The 22,187-nt window shown below is 40.9% G+C and overlaps 1 protein-coding gene across 7 annotated transcripts; it reads left to right on the top strand.

Moving 5' to 3' along the window:
• Positions 1–149: 149 nt before the first annotated feature.
• LOC148353961 (kinesin-like protein KIF20B) lies at positions 150–21,325 on the top strand. Of its 7 annotated transcripts, none has more exons than XR_015852493.1 (36): positions 150–298; positions 1,506–1,611; positions 2,033–2,137; positions 2,219–2,326; positions 3,539–3,677; positions 3,765–3,952; positions 4,028–4,079; positions 4,245–4,448; positions 4,530–4,641; positions 5,054–5,122; positions 5,198–5,344; positions 5,442–5,604; positions 5,670–5,780; positions 5,859–5,966; positions 6,384–6,520; positions 6,621–6,741; positions 7,077–7,161; positions 7,253–7,410; positions 7,672–7,968; positions 8,353–8,919; positions 9,005–9,055; positions 9,151–9,401; positions 11,359–11,497; positions 11,573–11,695; positions 11,885–11,945; positions 12,489–12,614; positions 12,989–13,110; positions 14,861–15,016; positions 16,559–16,726; positions 17,890–17,976; positions 18,084–18,284; positions 19,352–19,423; positions 19,569–19,668; positions 19,733–19,960; positions 20,749–20,807; positions 20,868–20,945. XR_015852493.1 is itself a non-coding variant. In XM_088351520.1 (36 exons), exons 2-36 carry the CDS (start codon positions 1,507–1,509, stop codon positions 20,902–20,904), a joined length of 4,848 nt encoding a protein of 1,615 aa, XP_088207646.1. In that variant the 5' UTR covers positions 150–298; position 1,506; the 3' UTR covers positions 20,905–21,325. The 7 variants fall into 7 exon arrangements, 6 of the variants coding, with proteins under 6 accessions (XP_088207646.1, XP_088207647.1, XP_088207644.1 ...); XM_088351520.1 differs by having other exon boundaries at positions 12,989–13,107; positions 19,839–19,960; positions 20,868–21,325; XM_088351521.1 differs by having other exon boundaries at positions 19,355–19,423; positions 19,839–19,960; positions 20,868–21,325.
• The last annotated feature ends 862 nt before the right edge of the window (positions 21,326–22,187 follow it).

Here is a 22,187-nt window from a genome sequence, read left to right as displayed (position 1 = left end):
ATTAACGTTTTCAAAAAAATAGCGAGATGGTGCTGTGACGCATTTAGATTGTAGCCACTAGAGGTCGCAAACGCAAAGTAAACTAACCATTTGCGAATAAAAAGGAAAAGGAAGAAGAAACGCCTTCTGATTGGCTGTTTTCAAACTGGAAGCGCCATTGAGACCAGTCCCCACTGCTGCTTGTGTCACGTAAATACACGTACGTTTTGACGTTTGCATTTTCTTTTTACGGACATTTCACCTTTGTTCCCCTTTTTTGTGTTCCTCTGTTTCGTTATGAATAAAGTGCAGCTGACAGGTGAGTTAAAATATTATATTACTTCGCGTTATAGACGCCAATGTCTCCTTTGAAGTAAAAAACAAATTGAAAAATAGTGGCGATACGAATGACGTCACTTTGTATTTTTCCCCCATTTGTTCCTGCTGGAATGTATTTCTTTTTCGATGGTTATATCAATGGGTATTTCAAACTCTCCATTGTCCAGATAGTGTAAATAACTACATCCTTTTCAAACACTGTAATCCCAAAATCATTATCCAATTCAAGTACAAATAAAAGTGTATGCCAGGGTTGTCAAAATCAAACGGATGTAAGGGCCAAGGTACATAATAAACTACAAGTCAAAACCCGGATTAATCGAATTTATTTTTTTTAATGAGTGTAGCGTGTAGTCTAATGAAGCCATTGAAAGGCTAAAAATGGAGTCCAATCTTAATTTATTGATAAAGCAATATTTTTCATGTCAGTCATTTCTTATTTTCAACAGGCACAAAAGACACATTTCCTTGATGTAAAAATCCATATTAAACGAAGCCTGTATTATTTAGGGACCATCAGAAGCCTATATTTTATTCATTCATTCCATTTTATTTTATATTTTCGCAAAATTGGGCTCAATTCACTTCAAGAAAAAACGAATAGCAATTTTCTATCGTTCACTATTCTAAAATACAATGAAGTATAGGTTGTAAGTAACGCACAGTGAAAATAATTACCCAATGATTGTGTGGTACAATAATGACTCAAGATCATCTCAGGAGCCAAAGAAAATCCCATTGGCCGGATGTGGCCCGTGCAGCTTGATTTTGACACATTTGGTTTATTGGGTGATATTTTGAAGGGATTTCCAAGTTCTTTCCTTTGAAAGAGCTGGTTAACACATTGAAATTTCATTTTGGACACTGAGATATCATTGAGCTGTGATTAGGTCACTGAGCAAACCCAATTTCCAAGGGTGGCAATGGGTATCAATGTTGTAAATCTTTGGTATGACTCGGGCAGTGATTGGCCCCCTTATTTCCCAGTTTCCAGACATAAACTGCTCGACAAGACCACTAAGCCGATCACCTTCTCTTCGTCCATATTTTGCCATCAATTGCTGTACTTCTCTCGAGCGCTTGGCAGTTTAAAGATGGATAGATGTGTATCCTACTGTCTCGCACCTTATCATAGAATTAACCGACAGTGACAGTTGATATTTAAATGCATGCTAATCTTTTGACAGGATGACAGAGTCGTGTCACGTTGACCAGGTGCTTACAGAAGAGTCCCACAGTTTATTGACAGACAGCAGCAGCAGCAGCAGCAGCAGCGACTCACTGCTTACTCCGGTAATGGCTCAGCTTGAGCCAAAATTCAATGATTACTTCAATAATTGTTGACAAGGACCTATAATCTTGTCTTCAACTTTGGTTTATTTCTTAATTAGAAACAACCTACAGATAAAACAATGTGAAAATGAGAAATCAATGCTTTGTAGTAATATAGCTGCTGGTGTATTTATTTGTTACTGTTCTTACCTGATTTGTAAATCATCCGTAACCAATGTCACAGGACGAATCTACTTCATAGCACCAAGATTTGGATTATGATATTGGCAAGTATGAGGCAGACATGTACATCACAACAGTCTTTTGCTTACAAAGTGTACTGTATGTTACTTAACATAAATTTACCGAATTGTTTGTGTGAGATCTCAGTCAGACGTGTTGTTTGAGGCCCGTGTGACCCGTATTCACTTTTCGTTTGTAGGCACAGGCTTTGCAGTCCAGTATCCAGCAAGAAAAAGAATATGTGAAAGTCTACCTACGTGTGCGACCTTTCACAGAAGCTGAGATCCAGAATGGAGAGTTGCAGGTGCCTTGAAATGCTGACCAAAGGGTAGTTGTCACACCGGCTAGCTCTGCATGTACTGAATGTGCGTGTGCTCAATAACAGGGATGCGTGTCCGTGGAGCCCCCTGATGCGGTCCTGCTGAGGCCACCACCTTCACGCCTCAGTTCCGAGCCACGGGACAGACAAGCTCAGCGCTTCCGCTTTACTCAGGTCAGACGCGCAACATATTTTGACTCAGATTGTAATGTTTGGCTCTTAAAAGATTTTCTGTTAACACTACAAAATGCATTCTGTTTTTAGCTTACTACCGTTTTAATTGCAATCAACTAAAGATACACGCATGCTTTCCGAGGATCCTCGAAAAGTCTTAAAAGGCATTGAATTAATTATTCCGTAATTAAAGCCTTAATTGGCATTCAAATGTATTAATCCTTTTTTCCAAAGTCTCACAAATGTAAACACAGAGATTCAGTAATGTTTATCAATTGTCCACCGAAATAAAATACACATTTGTTTAAAATTGTCTGTAATTCATGTGGTGTTTTGTTTTTGTTTTCAATTTTGTTTTCTTTTTTTTTTTCTGTCGACTTGTTCTTAAAATTGATTTCAAAAGGCTTTAAAGGAAGTCTTAAAAAGTCTTGAATTTAACTTGCGTTAAACTGTAGTAACTTTGACACAATAATTATTGGTTTGGTAGTTATCAGACCAAAAACGGGTAAATATAAAATCAGTTATTGCCTTGATAGAAAAAACAAATCTTTCTAACAAGTAGAATCGGCTGATTTTCATAGCGTGGTTTCAAGTGACTAATTATTGGGTCTCTTTTCTGTTGCACCGATAACTGACGTCACATTTTACCGTTATTGGCTCTATAAGTACTCCTAATATTTTTCTTAGCCAAGGCATGTGTGACATCATGTATTGTAACATTTGAATAATGTTTTGAAGTGATATGTTTCACCTAAAGAACACAATCACATGCACCCATTGCAATATCTATATGTCAGTCTTATGGTGCTCATAACAATATCTTGTCATTAGTGACAAAGTATGTATTGATCGAATGATTGATTAGATCTAGCTGTAGTCTCACCAACACTACTTCTTTGAGATATTTACTGAAGTTCTATCACGTTAAAAATAAATTAAAAAAACACATAAAAAGAATTCGATAAAGCTTGTTTTCTATGTGCACCGTGCGGATAAAAAACAAAATAGTTATTGGTATTTGTCTGCCGTAGTAGGATTTTATCGTTATCGTTTTAACGTTTTATATGCATCCCTGAAATCAACCTATTTGCAAAATTAATCTTTGCAAAATGCAGAACATTATTCTCAAAATCATAAATTTTCCACCCCCACCATCATAAACACTCTATGTTTAGGAAACTGTTTTATGCTTTTTTTGGAATTTGTTTGCAGGTGTACGGTCCGGACGCAAGCCAGCGGGAGCTTTTTCAGGGAGTGGTCAAAGATCTGCTCCAAGATGTTCTTCACGGAGGAAGTTCCTTGCTCTTCACTTATGGAGTCACCAATGCTGGCAAAACCTTCACTTTTTTCGGTGCGCTTCCCCCAAAAATAGCTTGAGCAAAGCTTGCCGCTTATACCAGTTAATCTCGGTTACGCGTATTTGCACCGCTTCCGTCAGGTCCCGACTGCGACGCCGGCATCCTACCCAGATCCTTAGACATGATCTTTAGTAGCTTGGAAGGCAAGCTCTTGAGTGGCAGCAGTGTCTTCAAACCTCATGGACGCCGAGATATCGTCAGAATGAGTGAGGAGCAGCGGATCCATGAGGATGCCTTAAAGGCCCACCTACTGCGACTCTCTCAGGAGGTGACCCCAGCGTCACCTACTTCTTTGCCTCATTTTGGAAGCTTCATGCTTTCTTTATCTTCTTGTCTTTCCCAGAGCCGCAAGACTAACTGCAGCAGTGCAGGGCATTCAGGCGTGCCCTTCTCAGGCAAGTTTGACACAATGACTTGAACATTTTATTTCAGTAGAGAAAATTATACAAGTAGTAGAATAAGAAACATAAGGGCTATACAACTTCACTTGAAAGTTCTTGTTCTATCAATGTTAACTCTACGGGTCAGATTTTGAAGATCAGGTTTTTCTCTCTTGGCAGGCTCATCTTCCGTGCTGCAGGAGAGTTCAGAGGAGCGACTCAGCTTGCGAGCTCAAGCTGACAGCAAGTTCTCCGTTTGGGTGTCCTTTTGTGAGATCTATAATGAGAACATCCATGACCTCCTGGAGGTGGCGCCTGGCGACACGGCCAAGAGACCTGCCCTGCGCCTGGCAAGAGATGCTCAGGGGAATGCCTTCATTAAAGGTTGGCCGGCTTTCTCGCTTTTTTCCCGCTTTACCCACAGCTATCCATTTGTAATTTGTCGTTCACTTGCTCGCTTGGCAGATCTGCGCTGGGTTCAAGTGAATGGCACTGACGAGGCCTACAGCGTCATGAAGCTTGGCAAAAAGAACCAAAGTTTATCCTCTACTGGGATCAACCGGTTTTCAAGCCGAAGGTAGCTACCATTTTTCAACATGTTTGTCATATCAAAGTGCACACAAAAGTCATTTGGACTACAAACTCCGCACTTACAAATTGGTAGTGGCTATCCTTTCATGAAATCAGGCCTATGCCCCCCAGTTAGGCAATAGTCTATAACCCTAAAAACATTTACCAACCTCTAATGCAGATTAGGGTTTCTATTTATTTGTTCATTTAAAATAGTCTATGGTTATGAAATAATCAACTTAGAGACTGTTTTCCCCCAGTCAATCAGTTTTGGGTGCGCCTTTGCATGGGATGGCAGGGCAGTTCGTCAGGTGCTCTGCAGGGCAGAAGCACTAGTGTGCCCCATGCAAACAAACACAAAAACCCCATCACAAAACTGCCAAACTTGACTTAAATGAATGTGTTGCTTTATTTTGCAGTCACAGCATCTTCGCCATTCGCATTTTGAGGATGGATGGCGCCCAACCTGCACAAGTGACAGTCAGCGAGTAGGTGTTGTTTTGTCATACGTGGCTTCAATGAGAGGAGTTGCCTTCATTTTATTTTGTGTTTCCGGCACACAGACTGTGTCTTTGTGACCTGGCTGGTTCAGAGCGCTGCGGCAAGACTGGCAACCATGGGGAGCGTCTCAAAGAGGCCGGAAACATCAATGTCTCACTGCTTGTGCTGGCTAAGTGCATTGGTGCCCTTAGACAGAACCGGCAAGCTAGGTAAGAATTTTAGAGTGGGCTTCGTAACGATCTGAGTGAAAGAGAATGTGTGTGTCTTAGACAGATTGTTGCTATCTAATTAACAGTATGTGTTTAGGTTGCCACAGCACGTGCCTTTTCGTGAGAGCAAGCTGACGTGCTACCTTCAATCTTTTTTGTGCGGTGGAGGCAAAGTGCGCATGATGGTCAATGCTAACCAGTGCGCGTCATCGTATGAGGAGACTCTGCAAGTCCTCAAGTTCTCCGCCCTAGCGCAGAAGGTGAGTTTCATGCATTTGCTAGAACTGGCCCGGAGTGACATGACTCTGTCCGCTGGGGCCCGTAGGTGGTGCTCTTGCCCAGCAGAGCACCTCCCGAACCGCCCTGCCGTCCCCTCCCCAGCAAAGGCGCAATCAAGACTCTGATTGGACGGGAAAGTGCCCTGGAGGACCTCCAGGTGAGAGAACAAAGCCTGGCCTTCGTGGTTCTAGTTGTGTGTTTTTTTTTTTACAATGTTTCAGTGTTATTTTCTAAGGAGGAGGATGAGGATGAAAAGATACCAGTGGAAGACACATTGAATGAAAGTGAGGAGGGCCTTGGAGGAAGCCAGGAGGAAGCCATTATCAATCAACTGACGGATCAGGTTTGTTACTTTCTTTTTGAATTGGCAATCCCAAAAAAATAGCAAATGTTAATCCCTGACTACTTTGACAATCATTGATGCCAAATGTCCACATCCTCAAATTTGATGTCTGCTGTCCTCCCTCATTGTATTCTCCGCACAAATTGTGTAAAAGCATAATCATATTTTTGCTGATATTTTGGTAGATATAGGATATATAAATGACTCTTTTTTCTGCACAGTGTTTCAAAGCAAAACATAATATGATTAGTTGATTTTTTTGCCCTTGGTAATAGGTGATAGTTAGGTTAGCCATCAATCTATAAGGACTTAAAATTGATCAGTGATCGACCTGGACTTCAAAATAATTTCATAAGAAAAATAACAATAATAAACGAAAAAATGACAAATGTTTTTCATTCCTTTGGCCTTGAGCAGCAGGTGGCCCTACTGAGGCGTCTTCAAACAAAACTAGAGCAGGAACGAGCCAACAGCGCACTGCTAGAAGCTCGTGTCCGAGAGGATGTCTGCAAAGACTTCAACCAGATCTTGGACAGCATGCGGAATGACTTTAAGTGAGGCTTTGTTTCCTTTTAGAGCACAGGGAGGGTCAGTCCTGTCATTAAAGCATTTTTCTACTTGCTGAGTTAAAGGCGTCTCATTTGTTTGGTGCAGAGAACGGCTGGCCAGAGAGACCCAACTCCTTGAGGAACGAGCTGAGAAGCGTTTGGAGATATTCAAGACCATGACTCTCAACATGGCTGCCTTCCAGGAGACTCGGATGCCAACAAGCGAGGTTGAGTGTACATGTGCTCACGTGTTTGTGTGTTTGTTACAGTGGTCGAGAAATAGCTTTTCAAGTACAGCCTAAAAAAATAACAGTTTTGCTATGTGTAATTGTCCCAAGGCAAGGGAATCCTCAAATCTTCTTTATTGTGACTTCACTCATGTAAATTGCAGCCTTATAGGAAATCTAAATTGAACATCACAATCCAGTTGTTTTTCATTCATCCAAAGGATTGGCCGTAGTACATTTGGTGGGAACATTCACCTTTTCTCTCCGCATCGGTTGGTGTTGGCTCAAGAATTGTTTATACCTGTGCCAACAAGTATGAATTCCTACCCTTCTAGGTGTCAACTGGCCTTCAGCTCCAAGATGTTCCCACGTCGGATGGGTCAGAACTTATTGTACACCAGTGCAATGGGATGACAGAAGGTAAGGGTCTGGTCCACCAAACAAGTTTCAGAAATCTAGAAGTTGCCAAGCTTTGACCTAACCCCCAAAACCATGCTGCATTATAATGAAGTTGAAAGCAGTGCGGCAAAGGTGAAGGAAATGCAAACAAGCCTTTCAACTGACCGCCATGAGAAACCTGCTTCAGCTTTGCTTCAGCTGCAGGAGCGGCTAACCCAGCTGCAGACTGAAGCTGAGCGCACCTTGCAGGAGAGGGACAAGCAGTTGCAGGTGAAAAATATCGGAATAGAAGCTGATCTTAGCTTGTGTTCAACATATGAATTTCTAATCTCCAGAAAACTATCGGTAAATGTTTCTTTTTCTAGTTTTGTCCTTCAAAAGTTCCATTGTGAAAAGTAATTCACTTGATCTCAAATAATTCTCTGCCAGCTTTGCAATTCCAAACACTTACAAAATGAGTAACCTCTGTAGAGATTTCAAGAGACTAAATGCATTTTTTGGCATGAGCTTGATCACCTTTTTGGTGTGCAGGCGGCACTGAGTGACCTTAGTGAGGAGCGGGCAAGCCACCAGCATGTTGTCAGTGCTTTGCAAAAGAAGCTCCTGCAGATGGATGACGCCCTCCGAGAGATGGGCAAATCAAAGGAGGAGGAGGCGGGCGCTTCTCTACAGGACCTGATGCGCCAGCAAACGCAAGCGTTAGCAGACCTGCGTGAGGCTAAGGATCAAGAGAGACTTGAGCAGGATGAGAAGAACAAAGAAGAAATCAGCAGGCTGCTCGGTGAAGTTCACAGGCTGACTGCCGCATTGCAACTGACACAGGAACAGGTGAGTTGCATGCCCAATTTGCGCTGTGAAGTCTGTGACCGTGGGCTTTAATCTGGGTTTGTTAGAACATTGGCTGTTCAGACGTCATGATGAACATTTCTAAGTGTACAAATTTATGAAGACTCAACCAACTTGGCATTTACTGTCTTACTGTCTGGCTCGGCTCAGTCATCTATTTATTACTGTTGGATTTGATTTTGTTATTTTTTAAAACCCTGTGAAAGATAGTCCTCAGTCCAATATTTGGAAAATGCTCTATATTCTGGGCATTTGGTGTTTCACAGAATTCAATTCTGGAACCTCTCCTGCTTTTATTCTGTATGACATAATTACTTGTTGCCATGACAAAAGTAATGATAATGCGTCTCTTGGATCCAATCACAGGTCGCCACTGAAACGATTAGGGCAGATGGAGCGTGCGCTCAGTTGGAATCTGCCCAGGATCATTTCAGAGAGACCTGCGCCCAGGTTGCATCCCTTACCCGAGAATTCCAGACCAAAAACGAGTCTACTGCTTTCGGCGGGGACCTCGGCCTACTTAGTTCAAATGGCGAAAAAATGACAGAGCTTTCGTTTGGCCATAAAGATCTGGACAGCGAGCCCCTCTCAGTGGAGTGTCTGTGGGACATGATCAAACTCTGCAGAGAATTGCAAGGATGTCAAGTACAGGAGCTCCGAGAACAGCGTCGGCTGGTCCAAGAGTTGCAAAATAATATTCAAGAGCAGCAGGAAGAATCCGGGATGAAGCTGGCGGAAGCGGGTCGCCAACTGTTCGAGCAAAATGCCTTGTTTGAGTGCCTCCAAAAGAAACTTGCAGAGGCAAGCGCCGCGAGACATTCTGCTGAAGAAGCCCTTGTTGTGCCTCATTTGGAGGTTAGGGCACCTGTCTCAATTACCTCTGACGGAGAAGAGATGCGTGAGCTGCTGAAAGATGAAGCTGACCAGACTCAGGTGAGCTCGTGTTTGCAATGTAAAACTAAGGAATGCACCAAAAAAGGCCACCTCAGAAATATTGACATGAAATAATGCTGTTTAGCTCCCGATAGAGATGTGCACTCTCCTGAAAGATGAAGCAGTCCAGACGGAGGTGAGCTTGTGTTCATTAGTATTATATTACTGACAAAATAGGCCAAGCGGACCAACTCAGAAATATTGACATGAAATTACACCGTTTGGCTCCAGGTAGAAAAGCCTAACGCAGCCCAGCTGGAGAAAGAGCTGCAAGAGCAAACTTCACAAATTGCAGCTCTGCAGAAGAAGCTGCAAGAGGTACAGGAGCAGCGCAAAGAGGACAATGAGGACTGCAAAGCACAGGCACTGCAGGAGTGTCGGCAGAGGGAAGCCGAGCGGCGCCGGGAGCTGCTTGGCGTAGCACACGAAGCCATAGAGCAGAAGGACGCTGAGCTGGAGAAACGAGCCATACAGATCAACAGGTTGTGTCTGTCACATTAGGACTTTTTTGTTAGTCTTACTTTGTACCGGTTTCCAATATTCCATAGAGCAGAGGTGTCAAACTCACGGCCCGTGGGCCACATCCGGCCCGGTGTAAAATTATTACCGGCCCGTGAAATCCATCCATCCACTGTAATGGCCCGGGTCTATAAAGAATGTTACCTCTAAGCTACGCGCGTGCGCAATCGCGCACTGCCCGCGCATTCTCAGCGCACAAGAAAATCTAGCCAGCTCACAAAAATCAGGGCTCGAAATTGCTAATTATGAAGCAAATTAAGTCAAAGTTACAGTGCATGAAGGTAAAAATACACGGGTTCCCTTGACGCTGTTTTCTAAATGCAGTATTTTGAAGTCAATGTCAAAGTAGAACAAAGTTGAGTAAAGTCAGTAGAGTTTTTCGAGAACCGGCTTCTTCGGCTCGGCTCACTAAAGAGAACCGGCTCTTTCGGTTCCCAAATGGCTCTTCAGGTTGTTTTTGCTTCTTTAATGCCTACACGACCAAATATTATGTAAAATTGTGCACAAAATGACTTAAAGAAAGGGGGAAATAGAACAAAAAAGAAAAAAATACCAAAATAAAAAAGTAGTGAAAAGCTGAGGAAAAGGAAACAAAAGGAAGAGAAAAAAGAAGGAAAAAAAAGAAACAAAGGAAAAAAAGTAAATAGAGAACAAAAAGAAAAAAGTAACAGCTAAGAAAAAATAAACACAATGAGATTTTTATTAAAGGAATTAAAAAAAAAAAAAACGGAAAAAGAAGAAAAAGTTTGTGTTGCATTCAAATAATTACCAATTATACCAAGTCAATCTTGTTGCCAACATTGTGCTTCCACTAAAAAATGTGATTAAATACAGTTCTGTATCGTGCAATCGACTAAATAAGCCCCCAAATATTTTAGTGTTATGCGACAATAGATACCAGGAAAAAAAATGAAAATTTTGTGAAAGAATTGTAAAAACAAATGACGTTCGTAGGCTGTACAACTTTTGCAATAGTACATTAGTCAATTCATTCAAAAGTGAAAAATAATTCTGCATTGCCGGAAATGTAACTTGATGTCAAGCTTTGGACATGTTCGATAATGACTTAGTTGCCACACTTGGGATTGCCGTTGCTCACTGTTGTTTCAAGCGTTGCTCACGGACTTTGTGTGAACGCTCAGACCCGTGGAAAATTAGAGGGAACATTGTCTATGAAACCCGGATAACTTTCAAATTATTCTCTGATACTAAAAACCACAATGGCCAAGAAAATTATGTCAACTGACATTGCCGGTAAACCCGTGTGTCTTAGTTGTGGAGATTTTGTGGCCGTTTTTAAGGAATTTTATGTAAAACGGCACTACAAGACAAAACTTTAGAGTAAGCTGAAAAATCTTGAATCCAGAGAAATGATACAGAAAGTTGAAGAGTTAAAGAGGAATATGAATATGTTTTCCACCACAGCAAATTCCCAAAGTGAAAAGCACAATTTTTATTTATATTTTCGTTTTTTTCATATTTTCATTTTGACAGATATTTTTATGGAGAGCAACGATTTTTAATTCATTTAATGTCTAAGTTTGTTTATTATGGAATAATATTCCTGACTGTTTTAAATTTTTATTTATTTATGATTATTATTATTATTATTATTTTAAAGGAATGTGTATTCAATAAATATTCATCCTGTTCGGCCAAAGGTGTGGTTTGAGTTATGGCCCTCTGTATAATTGAGTTTGACTCCCCTGACATAGAGGAACTTCTTAACCAAAGCTTGGTGTGGAGAAAGATGCCGGCTCATTTTATCAACTTATTATAAATACGTGATCGTTGATGATTGACTATTTAATCATTGTTTACAAAAAAAACAACACCTGCTGTTACTTATGTGATAACAGAAGGAAGCCAAAGATGAACGTTGAAAAAAAATTGCTAAATCAACTCTTTGCATCATACCAGATTGAAGGAACTCTCCAAGCAGGATTCTGACAAAGTCCAGAGTCTCAGTTTGGATCTGGAGCGGAAGGAAGAGGAGACTTCAGACCTCCGAGAAAAACTGGCTGATTATAAAAAGCAGATCCAGCAGGTCCATAAAGATGTACGAACAGCAATTTCACGCAACAGTTGTTGCCAGAGAGGAGTTTTAAGTGACTCTGCTGGTGCTTTGCCACAGATCTCCAGCATGAGGGAAGAAGAGACGCTCCTGAGGCACAAGCTGACTGATGCAGAGAAGACCAAGAAGCAGATTCAGTTGGAACTGGCAAACCGAGACAGGACCATCCAGCAACTCAAGACTGTGAGTTTTCAGTCATCTGTTCTCTCCTCCTAGTGCCAGCCAAGCATTTTGATGGATCTGACTTGTAGGCAAACTGCATCTACCATTGTGACGGGCAATGCCGTATCTAATGGATATCAACGATTCCTTGGATAGAATAACAGAAATGCGTCCTTCTGTGCTTCTCATTTTTTTCCATGCTTCCCATAGGAGCTGCTGGCAGAAAACAAGCATGATGAGACCTTACAGCTATACCGCAAAGCTCAACAAGGTAAGTGCTAGCTTGCCTTCACAGTCTGCTTTGATGGGAAGAAATCAAAGCTTTCCTCCTTCAAACCTTTCCAAAGACACGCAAAACTGTTGGAAAAATGACCATGCCAATTTTGTAAAGGCACTAAGGTGCCATATTAACACCATAAGATCCTTGTTTACAGTCTCTTCAGTTTTTGAAAAACCTGATTTTCATGCAAAGTGTAAGCTGCCGCTTCAAGACCAACATTTTTTTTTTATTTCAAATTGAGTCTGCTGTGTTTTGACCAATGAAAGGTGCTGCTTGGCTTGACTTTGCTTTGCAATTGTTGGACACGGTAATCCACCTTGCTGGGGGTACTGAGACTGAATCCTATACTCACACACTGTTATTGTTTTAGTGTCCACAAGGCTGATTCTGAGGACCACTGATGTTTTATTCTTATATCCTGCCTCCATCATTTGTTTGAACATGCCTCCAAAGCAGCACAATTACATACAATGTATGATATTTGCAACCCACCAAAATACTAATGCTAAAGGTTGGGACTTTTCCTGTTGGCAGAGTTGGAGGCCAAGCAGAGGCTAGTGGACGACATGCGTGCCACGCTGGTAGAACAGGAAGAAACACAGGAGGAAATGGAGACCATGCTGCAGAACAAAGACCAGCTCTTGCAAGAGCTTCACGATAGTAAGACATCACCAGACAGCACCAATATTTTAGTGGGACCGATTGCCTTTCTATTTGCCGAGAGATGATAAAACCTCAATATTGTTTACACATACACCTACATGTATTAGGAATTTTGATAAATTTGTGTATGGCACTAAAACCAGTGTGAAAGCGAATTGAAATCCCCATAATGGTTTGATTGTCAATGCCACACTTTCATGAATCCGTTTTAGGATTCTCCTGCTCTGCTTTCCTGTTTGTGTGCATACTTTGAGTATTACAGCTTTCAGCTTTGGAGTTACATTTACTCACACTACCACATTCATTAGAAGAGGTGCAATGACACATAAATCTTGTATGGGAAATAAACCAAGTCACCTTTTTATGTTCAGAGTTGAACCAAGTTAAAGGAAAGCTGAGTCATGAAAGTAGCAGCGACACTGGCAACCCTTGCTCACGTGACCTCCAACAGGCCAAACAGGAAGTGGCCAGTGCACACCAGAGCATCAAGGTAGTAGTAACAAAAAGTCATTAAAAGTCATTAAATTACTGTGAAAGGATTAATGTGTCCAGTGGTTAAAGAATGGACAGTATGACATGGACCTTCATATGTGCTTGACTGATCCAATGCTGGAAACGAGAGGTTGGGTTCGGATCTACGTAACATTTTCCCACCTTTTGCTGCTAGCGGAATTTGAGCGTGAACTGGGGTCTTCCACTGAGATGTTGTCAAAGTCTAGTATATTTTACGAACTACAATTTGTCTGGCCATCAACCGCGACACATTTTTTGAATTTTAATTTTCTTGTGGGATTGATTTCACGTATTTTCCGAGCTATATGATACACCAGATTGTAAGAGGCAGACCCCAAAACTACTCGTTTGTCATATATTTTTAATGTAAAAGGTGTACTTAATTATAAGGTGCATGGAATTAAACCTACAAAAAGGGTTACTGTACTTATTTGTGTAAAATAGCTGCACATTTTATAGGTATATATTAGTGCAATGATGAATCAATCGCAAAATGTTGTATGCAGCATGAGAATGCCAAAACCTTACCATTAGTGATGGAGGCAATATATAATAATAATAATAATAATAATAATTTCCTTTGTATTGTCATTCTTTGTAACAATGTACACAGAACGAAATGTCGATACACCTGACCCGTTGTAGCGAGCCGATGCAGCCGCAGCCAACAGATACAGAAAACATTCAATTTTATCTCATTATTAAACTTGATACTCATGGTACCAAAAACAAATGTTGGAGAATGGAGAGAAAAATAGAAAAGGGTTGGTGCTCTCACCACCGGGACCCGGGTTTGATTACCATTGGATATAATAATGCTTCTGCTTGCTTGTCAATTGATCAATCGTTGCATAAATACTACCGTAAAACCTCTTGTAGTACAAACATGCATAAATACTGTATGCATTTCCAATCCTATCCATTGTATTTAGCAGTATATAAGGCGCACCAGGTTATTAGATGCACTTTCAATCTTCTGGCAAATTTGCTGTTTTTACTTACGCCTTATAGTCTGGAAAATAAGGTACCTGTTACTTGTTATTTCACGTCATATTCTAGATGAGATTTCTGTGACATTGAGTGGTTGGCATGAAAAATTTACATTTTATTATATTTAAATATTCCATCATATTCATCCACTTGACTAATGGTGAGATATATTTTTATTATTTGAATACTTATTATAGAGCTGGGGTCTTAAGTAAAACAGCTGTTAATTTGTTATCTCCACTTATTTACTTTTCAAACACATTACCAGCTCCACATGGCCACAGTTAACGCCAAAGAAAATAACAACGGTGTGCTCTTGGAGGTTTAGGATTTGTAAAACATAAACTTAGGTCATCTTGAATTCATTCAGTTAGGATTGTCGCCTCAATTTGTGCAAACAGCTTTGAAAAGTAGCAGTGGGGATTACATGTCAACCCGTGTGTGTGTTTGTAGCTAATGGTTTACAGAGTCGGGTGTAATCGTTGTCCGCTTACTTCAGGCGGCTCAAGAGTGAGGACGCCACTGTTTTGAATGAATTTGACAAAACTTGTCCTTGAAGAAGTCTAGAAGCTTTCCATGTCCATTGGAGGTTTAGGATTGTAGCCAGACCAAACAAAGTGTTACATTGATACACTTGACTTGAGTTTCTTGCCACTCACTTCAACGCGTTGATACACAGAGCATTTAGTACGTAAATTATTATCAGGTTCTTGACTAATATGTGCTACTTTGTCACCAAGATGCTTGAGGAAAAGCAGCTAACGGAACGTCAAAAGTGGCGAGAAGACGAGATGGCTCTGATTGGTCGACTCAAGGAGGCGGAGGACACACGCAACCGAGAAATGAAAAAGTTTGCGGAGGACAGAGAACGCTACTTAACACGGCAGGCCCATCTGGTGAGATGCTAAAGTGGGAAAGCGTTTCGGGCTTTGGAGCCAGCCTGATAGTGTGCAAACCCAATACTTGAGTTGCTATGTGCTTGGGATGAACATGCAGTTTGTCCAAAGTGCCTTGCGCTTTTTTGCTTCATTGTTCAACTCAATTGATTCAAGTTATATTGAAATGCCTTCACACGGTCAAATGTTAATTTTGTCAGCCATTAAGAATAAATACGACTTAAATCAGTATACATTTTTTTAAAGAATAAAGACGAGCCAAAAAGTGTTCACGCAATGATGGGGTGTGTCGTTTGAGGTGTCCTCAAAAAGGCAGAATATATAATTTCTCATAAATATGTGTTAACAATGCCCAACTGAGTTTAAAGAGCCCCTATATTTTTTCCCTTCTGTGCCTCTGAAGTCTTGCATGTGTTTCAGGATGTAGTTCATGAACTTTCCTATTTTTAAACAAATAAAATATTGCGTGAACTGATTTCAGTTATGATAGAAATATCTAAAATGATTGTCTGAACTAAAACTAGACTCAAATTAACACCAATACCATTACCCAGCAACAACGACAAGTTCTGCGTCGAAAAAGATGACGGCCCAGTCTTTATGTCCTTGGCTGTAGAGCGATGAGGAACCCTGGTAGGCTCGAGAGCCGGTTGGGACAAGGACCACAGGATGCAGAGTGTTGAAGGAGAGGTTGACTGCTGGTGGCTAGAGGCCTCTATCAGGTTGCTGGCTTTGTCCCACCAGTTTGGCTGCTAGCTTGATCAAGCTTGGCTGCTGACTTGGCAAGGTTCTCTGGCTGCTTTTTGAGCTGAGACTCTGTCAGGACCAGTCAGGATTTTGATCCAGTTCTTCTTTTTAGGACATGCCCTCTTCCCTTGTTGCTGGCAAAATTCGGACTGCCCTTGCGAGGGTATACGTTTACCAGATCTAGGTTACGGTCTCCTGGGAGGCGCGGAACCCCTGTGATAGAGTTTTGACGGCAACCTTTGATGCGCAAATGCAGGCAATGCCCTCCTCCCCAACCTCACATTCCTGCAGGTTTCAGTCAGATAACAGATATGTGAATGACTTCAAACACAGAATTCCCTTCACATGTTTTGACATTGTTTGATAATTTTCTGACATTAAAAAACTGAATTCTGACCAAACATTGAATACTCTGCACACCACTAAGTGAAGAATTTATTCCGAATGGCTCATAATAATCAAAAGTGATTTCAGGTTCTTCAAAATTTTGCTCCTGCTTTGTCTGCTGTATTTAATGATTGCCACCAACTGCTCTTTCCATTTGCCTACCACCGCTCTGAAACATTGAAGGAAATTTGCTGGCCCCATATTTATACAACAGAATAAAGTCATGCTCCTCGTAAGCACATTTTTTAAGTAAGCACATGACATTGGAGAGTACCAAAAAATAATTGCTCGATATTAGTGGGGACATGTCCCCTCCAGCCATACGAAACTACGCCCTTGGCCCCCTCGCTTGGCTTTCCCAAAAGAATGACCCATTTTAAACGCCTACCCCCACCCCCATGCTCACAGGAAGCAGAGCTGCGTACCCAGGAGCAGAAGATGGAGAACTGGAGGCAAGAGAGAGACACTCTGGTGGCTGCCTTGGAGGTTCAGCTCACTAAGCTTCTAGCCAGCCTGGCTGAAAAAGACAAAATCATCAACTGCCTTCGTGACAATGCTGCAGAGTCTCCACTGCAGGTGAGTCTAATTGCATCCAGCACTGTCAGAGTTGCCCCGCCATTTGAAGCCAACTACTTTTAGAGGCCACATGCCTGTACACCCTGATACGAATTGAATGGGACACTCACGAATGGATACAAATAAGCTAACATTTGAAAGTCCGAGGGCTATCGACGCTGAAGCCAACAGCACATCTCCTGACAAGCAGCAGTCAGAAGCTTCAAATCACTGTTATACGTTCAGGATTCACTTCCCTTTTGGACTTGGGTTTGAATTGTTGTTTTTATTTATTCTAATCGTTCTTAAATGAAAACCAATGTGGCGGTCCATTTACTTATTTGTGTCTAGAATTTGCAATTGAAAATTACTTTATCTGTGCCACATCAACTGTTCAACAAGGTCTTCGCTGATCTTTGACCGTGATTTCATCTGTTCTCAACCAGTGTCGCACAATCCTAAGCAACATTTCCAATGAGAAATGCTTGCTCAACATGCACTGTTAAGTAAATTTATTTGTGTGCGAGCATGATTCCCCCTTTGCTGAGAATGTTGTCCTTGCTTTGTGCAGCTAAACTAATTCCATGTTTTTTATTGAGTAGATTATTTAATTTTGGGGCATTCCATGGCAATCAATTTTCTAAAAATAGTTTGTTAAAAAAATAGTACAATAGCACATTTCATATAGAAGGGTCAGCAACTCAGTGCTTGCGGGCACCAAGTAGAGCTGAGTAGACCGTTTTTTAAAATAGCTCACCAGTGCTGGGGCATTGTGATTTGCAAGTAAAATTATTTTTATTAGTGGTTGACTGAGTTTATTTATCCCTGCTTTCACTAATGAACCTGGTAATAACACAAGTTAATATGTGACACTGGAGTGCCATGCCCAATTTCGTTGTCACAATATGTTAACCCATTTTGTAAAAATGACAATAAAGGTATATTCTATTCTAAGTTATTTTATAAATGTGTATCAAACTGGTTGCCCTATCCGATAATTAGTTACAAAAGGTAGCTCTTAGCTTCAAAAAGGTTGGAGACCCCTGTCATAGAGACATGTGGATTTAAGATCAGGGGATCTTGCCATTCGTCAATGGGTATGTGAACCCCACTGAGACTCTCTGGGTTTCGGGATATCCAAATAGACGTAACATGAGTTAACGGTTTAATCGTCTCCCTGGTAGGCTGGTGACAAGGCAGAAACGGAACGTTGCAAGGAGTCACGCAAAGAGGATGATGGAAGCCTGACTGACGCCGCCGACAGTACTCAGGTCCTTGCTCTACGCAAAGTGATTACTCTGGCATTCATCATAAACCATGTGCAACACGTTCAACACAGAAAGCGGAAATTTTGTGGCTAACATCCCAATCCCACCAGGTTTGGGCAGGATGTCCATCAGTCCTAGAATCTTCTGACATATCTACAGAGAACGGACGCGCTAGCCGCTTCCCTCGCCCCGAGATGGAGATCTCATTCAGTCCACTGCAGCCCAACCGCATGGCCCTGCGCCGTCGGGGCGACTCCAATGCCGTCACTGTCAAGGTGGTGCGCTCAAACCGCAAGAGGAAAAGCGACCAGGTAGGGAAAACCAGCGCAATAGCATCCTCAGCACTGTGAAAGGATAACATATGAAGGCTTCAAAATATTTGAAATTGTAGCAATTTACTCATTTTAGGACACTAATCCTTCGCTACTTCGCGATCTCAGTGCATTGCATATCAAGACAAATTCATCAAAAAATAAAATACCTCTCTTGTGTACACCCCCTTACGCTTGCTCCCGTATCGCTCTCCCTCTCTTTCTCTGAACAATATCGAAGCAATGCCACGTTGCTACAAGTTCATGTTTTCAGATCTCATCTGATTTATTGCATATTGTAAGCTTATAGTCTTGCATTGTATTTTTAATACTGTTTTTGGCTTGGCAGCATTACTTTTCTTATTTCACATATTAAATGTAAAAAAACAAAATTACAGTGCTGTTAATGACATAGTTAATAATACAAGGTTAATAATGAAACATAGTTGTGGCTAGCTTTTTTTTTTTTTTTTTTTTTAAAGCATTACTGCCAAATGTGTACAGTATCTTGAAAGTACATTTTCTTCAATGAATGCATTAACTTTAAACTTTGTAGCTTATTCCCCCTCCTTGTGTGTTTGGTGCAAAAATATTCAACTCCTTAAAAAAACTCACTTGTGCCTACCTTTCCCCAAAGAGCCCAATTTTTAGACAACGAAAACGTCCAACAAAACAAACCAAGGTATTTTTTTGTTTGTTTTTAATTCATTAACTTTCATATCCTCATCTCATCCATGTGGATAATAATCTTGTCAGTATCCTCATTTCATTTTCTACACCTCAATAGTGCCACTTCAACATTATCGTTAGTTCATGCCATCTGAAAATGACGGACCTTTTCCTTCTATACATTTCAATAAATCCATCCTAGCATGCCACACTGCCCATAACGACTTTGTTTGGGTGTGCCAGGAGCTATGGTAACACCAATAGAAAATTGTATTTGCCTGCTCCTATTTTACCCACCATCATTATGGTTTATTTTGTTCACTTTCACACATCCTTTGAAGGCTTGCTCCTAGGAGTGTTTGCGGAATCTGTAATGTGAATGTGTGTGTGTGTGCTAGCAGGATGAGGTGGAGGCAGAGAATGGAAAGAATGCCCAATTGACACCAACAACGAGCGAGCGCCAGGAGGAGGTGATGAGAAAACAAGCACACAGTAGTGCCATGAAGACGTGTTGGGGTCATGTGACTCCAACAGCTATTATTTTTTTTTGCCTTGCAAGAGCAACTTGTGCACAATCAATGAAAGCTAACACCCAGATTGCACTGTGTGTCACAGCTGTCCCGCATGCCGGCGTCTCCCAGCACCGGCAAGGTACAAACCTTGCAGAAGATCGGTGATTTCCTCCATCGTTCTCCCACTCTCATCGGCTCCAAAGGTATATTAAAAAAAAAAAAAAAAACTAGTACAGTGAGTTTCTTCTTTCCTTTCCACTCTCAAAGTGCTTTCTATTGGTCGGGGTGCTCCTGCCCTTTTGCTGCTCCTTCTAAACCCCCCCAAAAAATTAACATTTCGTGACGTCCACAATTGTGTGTTGGGGACGTGCAGCCAAGAAGATGATGGGCCTAGCGAGCGCTTCGTCGTCCTCACTGAGCTTGAGGAGCAAGAAGGGCAAGAGAAAACTGTTGGGCACTGACATCTCCTCCCCCATGGATGTGCCGCCGCACCCGGTACTGCTACAAACTTAAACTTTTTGCCACAAATTGTGTACATTTTGCAGCCAGTAATGCAGGTCAATCCTTATGTTGAAGAAAAGGTCACGCAAGCTATTTTTTAGGTGTTTTAAAGCATCCCATTGATTGTTGGAGAGGATGTTAAATAGCTTAGTTAGCGCAGGAATATTTGCTTGTCGTTTGGTTTTGCTTTAACTTCATTCAAATGACACTGCAAAGAAAATCTATATACAGACAGGTCATTTTGAGAATTTTAATTATTAATTTCTTATTCTAATTTCTAACTCATTTTCTGGTAAAATGAGAAAATATGTAAAATGGGCGAAATAACATAACATTTTGCTCATTTTAAATGAAGTACATTTGTTCAAGTGTTAAAAAAAGAATTTCAAATGGGCAAAATGGCCTGTCAATGAAGCAAAATCCTTTGACTAAAAACAGGATTACTTGGCTTTCACTGCATGTCTTTATTTTATTTAAACTGAACATTTTGCAGTGTCAGGATTTTGGAAAACTTTTTTCCCTGTTCAACTTGAGTTGTCACTAGTACTTGATACTGTGCGTCTATACCATTGGTGCCTTTGATGAAAAGCAAAGACATTTCTTCTACGATCCATGATGCAGTTTTCTCTCACAAATCAATGAATAAAAATGCAAAATACCAGATTGCCAATTGTTAGTGATCAATAGTAAAAGAGCCATGCGGTCTGCGCCAGTACCAATACTTTGAAATGATAACACTATTTTGCTCCTTGCCTGTATCTAAATTTGGTTTCTGCCTTCAGATCTTGTGTCATATTGACAATGTGAAAAGCTTCCGACGCTTACCTTGCATTTCCGTGATGTAAGTCCATTATTTTGTGTACCCTACAGTAACACGTGTGACACTTGCGTGTGATTCTAGATCCTCATCAATGAAGGCAAGCCGAACGATCACCTGATGATCAAAAGAAGACTTCGCTCCAGAATTGGCCGATGATGCCTGTGAGAACAAGTTGTTCCGTATAAGCGTGGACTAGCTGCTGACACGCAACAGAATTCACCTGATGTTGTTCAGCTTGGCCTAACAGAGCGTAATGCCTGCTATTATGTTACCCATTCCTTTTCATTTTAAGTGCAATGGATTTGTGTATGAGCACCCATACTCTGGCTTCTTTATACCAAGCTAGGCTAAGCAAATATTTAGTGTGAAAAGCAGTTGAAATATGATCGTCAACCTTTTTAAACACCCACTAGCGTGCCTACTTTATTTTTTGTCTAAATGCAGTTCGACAACTGCAGTCACCGCCTCACTGCTATGTGCACTTTAAATACTTGTATGTACTGCACTGCTATCAATAAAAAGATTCCCTTACTGTCAAATTACGGTTAAAATGCTCCAGGCTCCCTCTTTTGAAATTTCAAGAGTTTTTGTATCCTGTTTATCCTACAGATCATTTTCCATTATCAAACATTTTCTAAATAGCACCAGGGGAGTGTCAGGGGTGGCATGCTCCAGAGCTACCTAGCAGATACCCCCAATTTAAAAAAAAAATGAATGAAACTGTTATAACAGGAGGACTCCGTTATGACTATAAAATGTGACACATTTCAATATTCTAACAATCTGCTGACTGGATTAGCTTTCGTCCATCCATTATCTGCACCGCTTATCCTCACTAGAGCCATGAGGGTGCTGGAGCCCTTCCAGCTATCTAGGATTTATCTTGGTCAGTTTTAACACACTACGTCATTTCAGTTGTCGACCTGAATGTGAAATTGCCAGATGGCTGATAACGTTCTGCCCCAATTTTGTCATTTTATAAATAGTCTAAAACCATTGATTTGGAAACAACATCATACTGGAACATTTCACAAAAATAAAGGGGCAGCCTGGCTCGGAGCGACATCTTCAACAGTCTTTTTTTTTTTATGTGTTTTTTTTTTAAGAACATTGCATCATTACAAACAAAATTGGTTGAGCGGTGGAAATAATAAAAAAAAAAAGAAATAAAATTAAAAGAAAATAATAATCAGGAGGTGTTTAATTGTGAATTTCCCTACGGGGATGAATAAAGTGTCTATCGAATTCAATACAAGGGGGAGATTTTTAAGTATATTATATATATCACAGTTTTTCAACTGGTCTGACATCGGGACCCACTATTTCACCTTAACGAGCTATGACCGAAATTAAGGGCCAAAAATCATGTCTCAAATGAAAAGATTGTGCAGTTTAAAGCGG

This window comes from Urocampus carinirostris, chromosome 13 (genome assembly GCF_059441175.1).
Source record: "Urocampus carinirostris isolate Australia breed hairy pipefish chromosome 13, RoL_Ucar_1.0, whole genome shotgun sequence".
Classification (NCBI taxonomy): Eukaryota; Metazoa; Chordata; class Actinopteri; order Syngnathiformes; family Syngnathidae; genus Urocampus; species Urocampus carinirostris.
This window is presented reverse-complemented; position numbering and strand designations above follow the sequence as displayed.

Excerpts from the sequence above, each read along its gene's own strand:
- LOC148353961 (XM_088351518.1), top strand. The coding sequence starts at position 1,507 with ATGACAGAGTCGTGTCACGTTGACCAGGTGCTTACAGAAGAGTCCCAC. Across the intron at positions 9,056-9,150 it reads ATGAAGCAGTCCAGACGGAG|GTAGAAAAGCCTAACGCAGC; the intron begins GTGAGCTTGTGT and ends GTTTGGCTCCAG. Across the intron at positions 15,017-16,558 it reads TAACACGGCAGGCCCATCTG|GAAGCAGAGCTGCGTACCCA; the intron begins GTGAGATGCTAA and ends CCATGCTCACAG.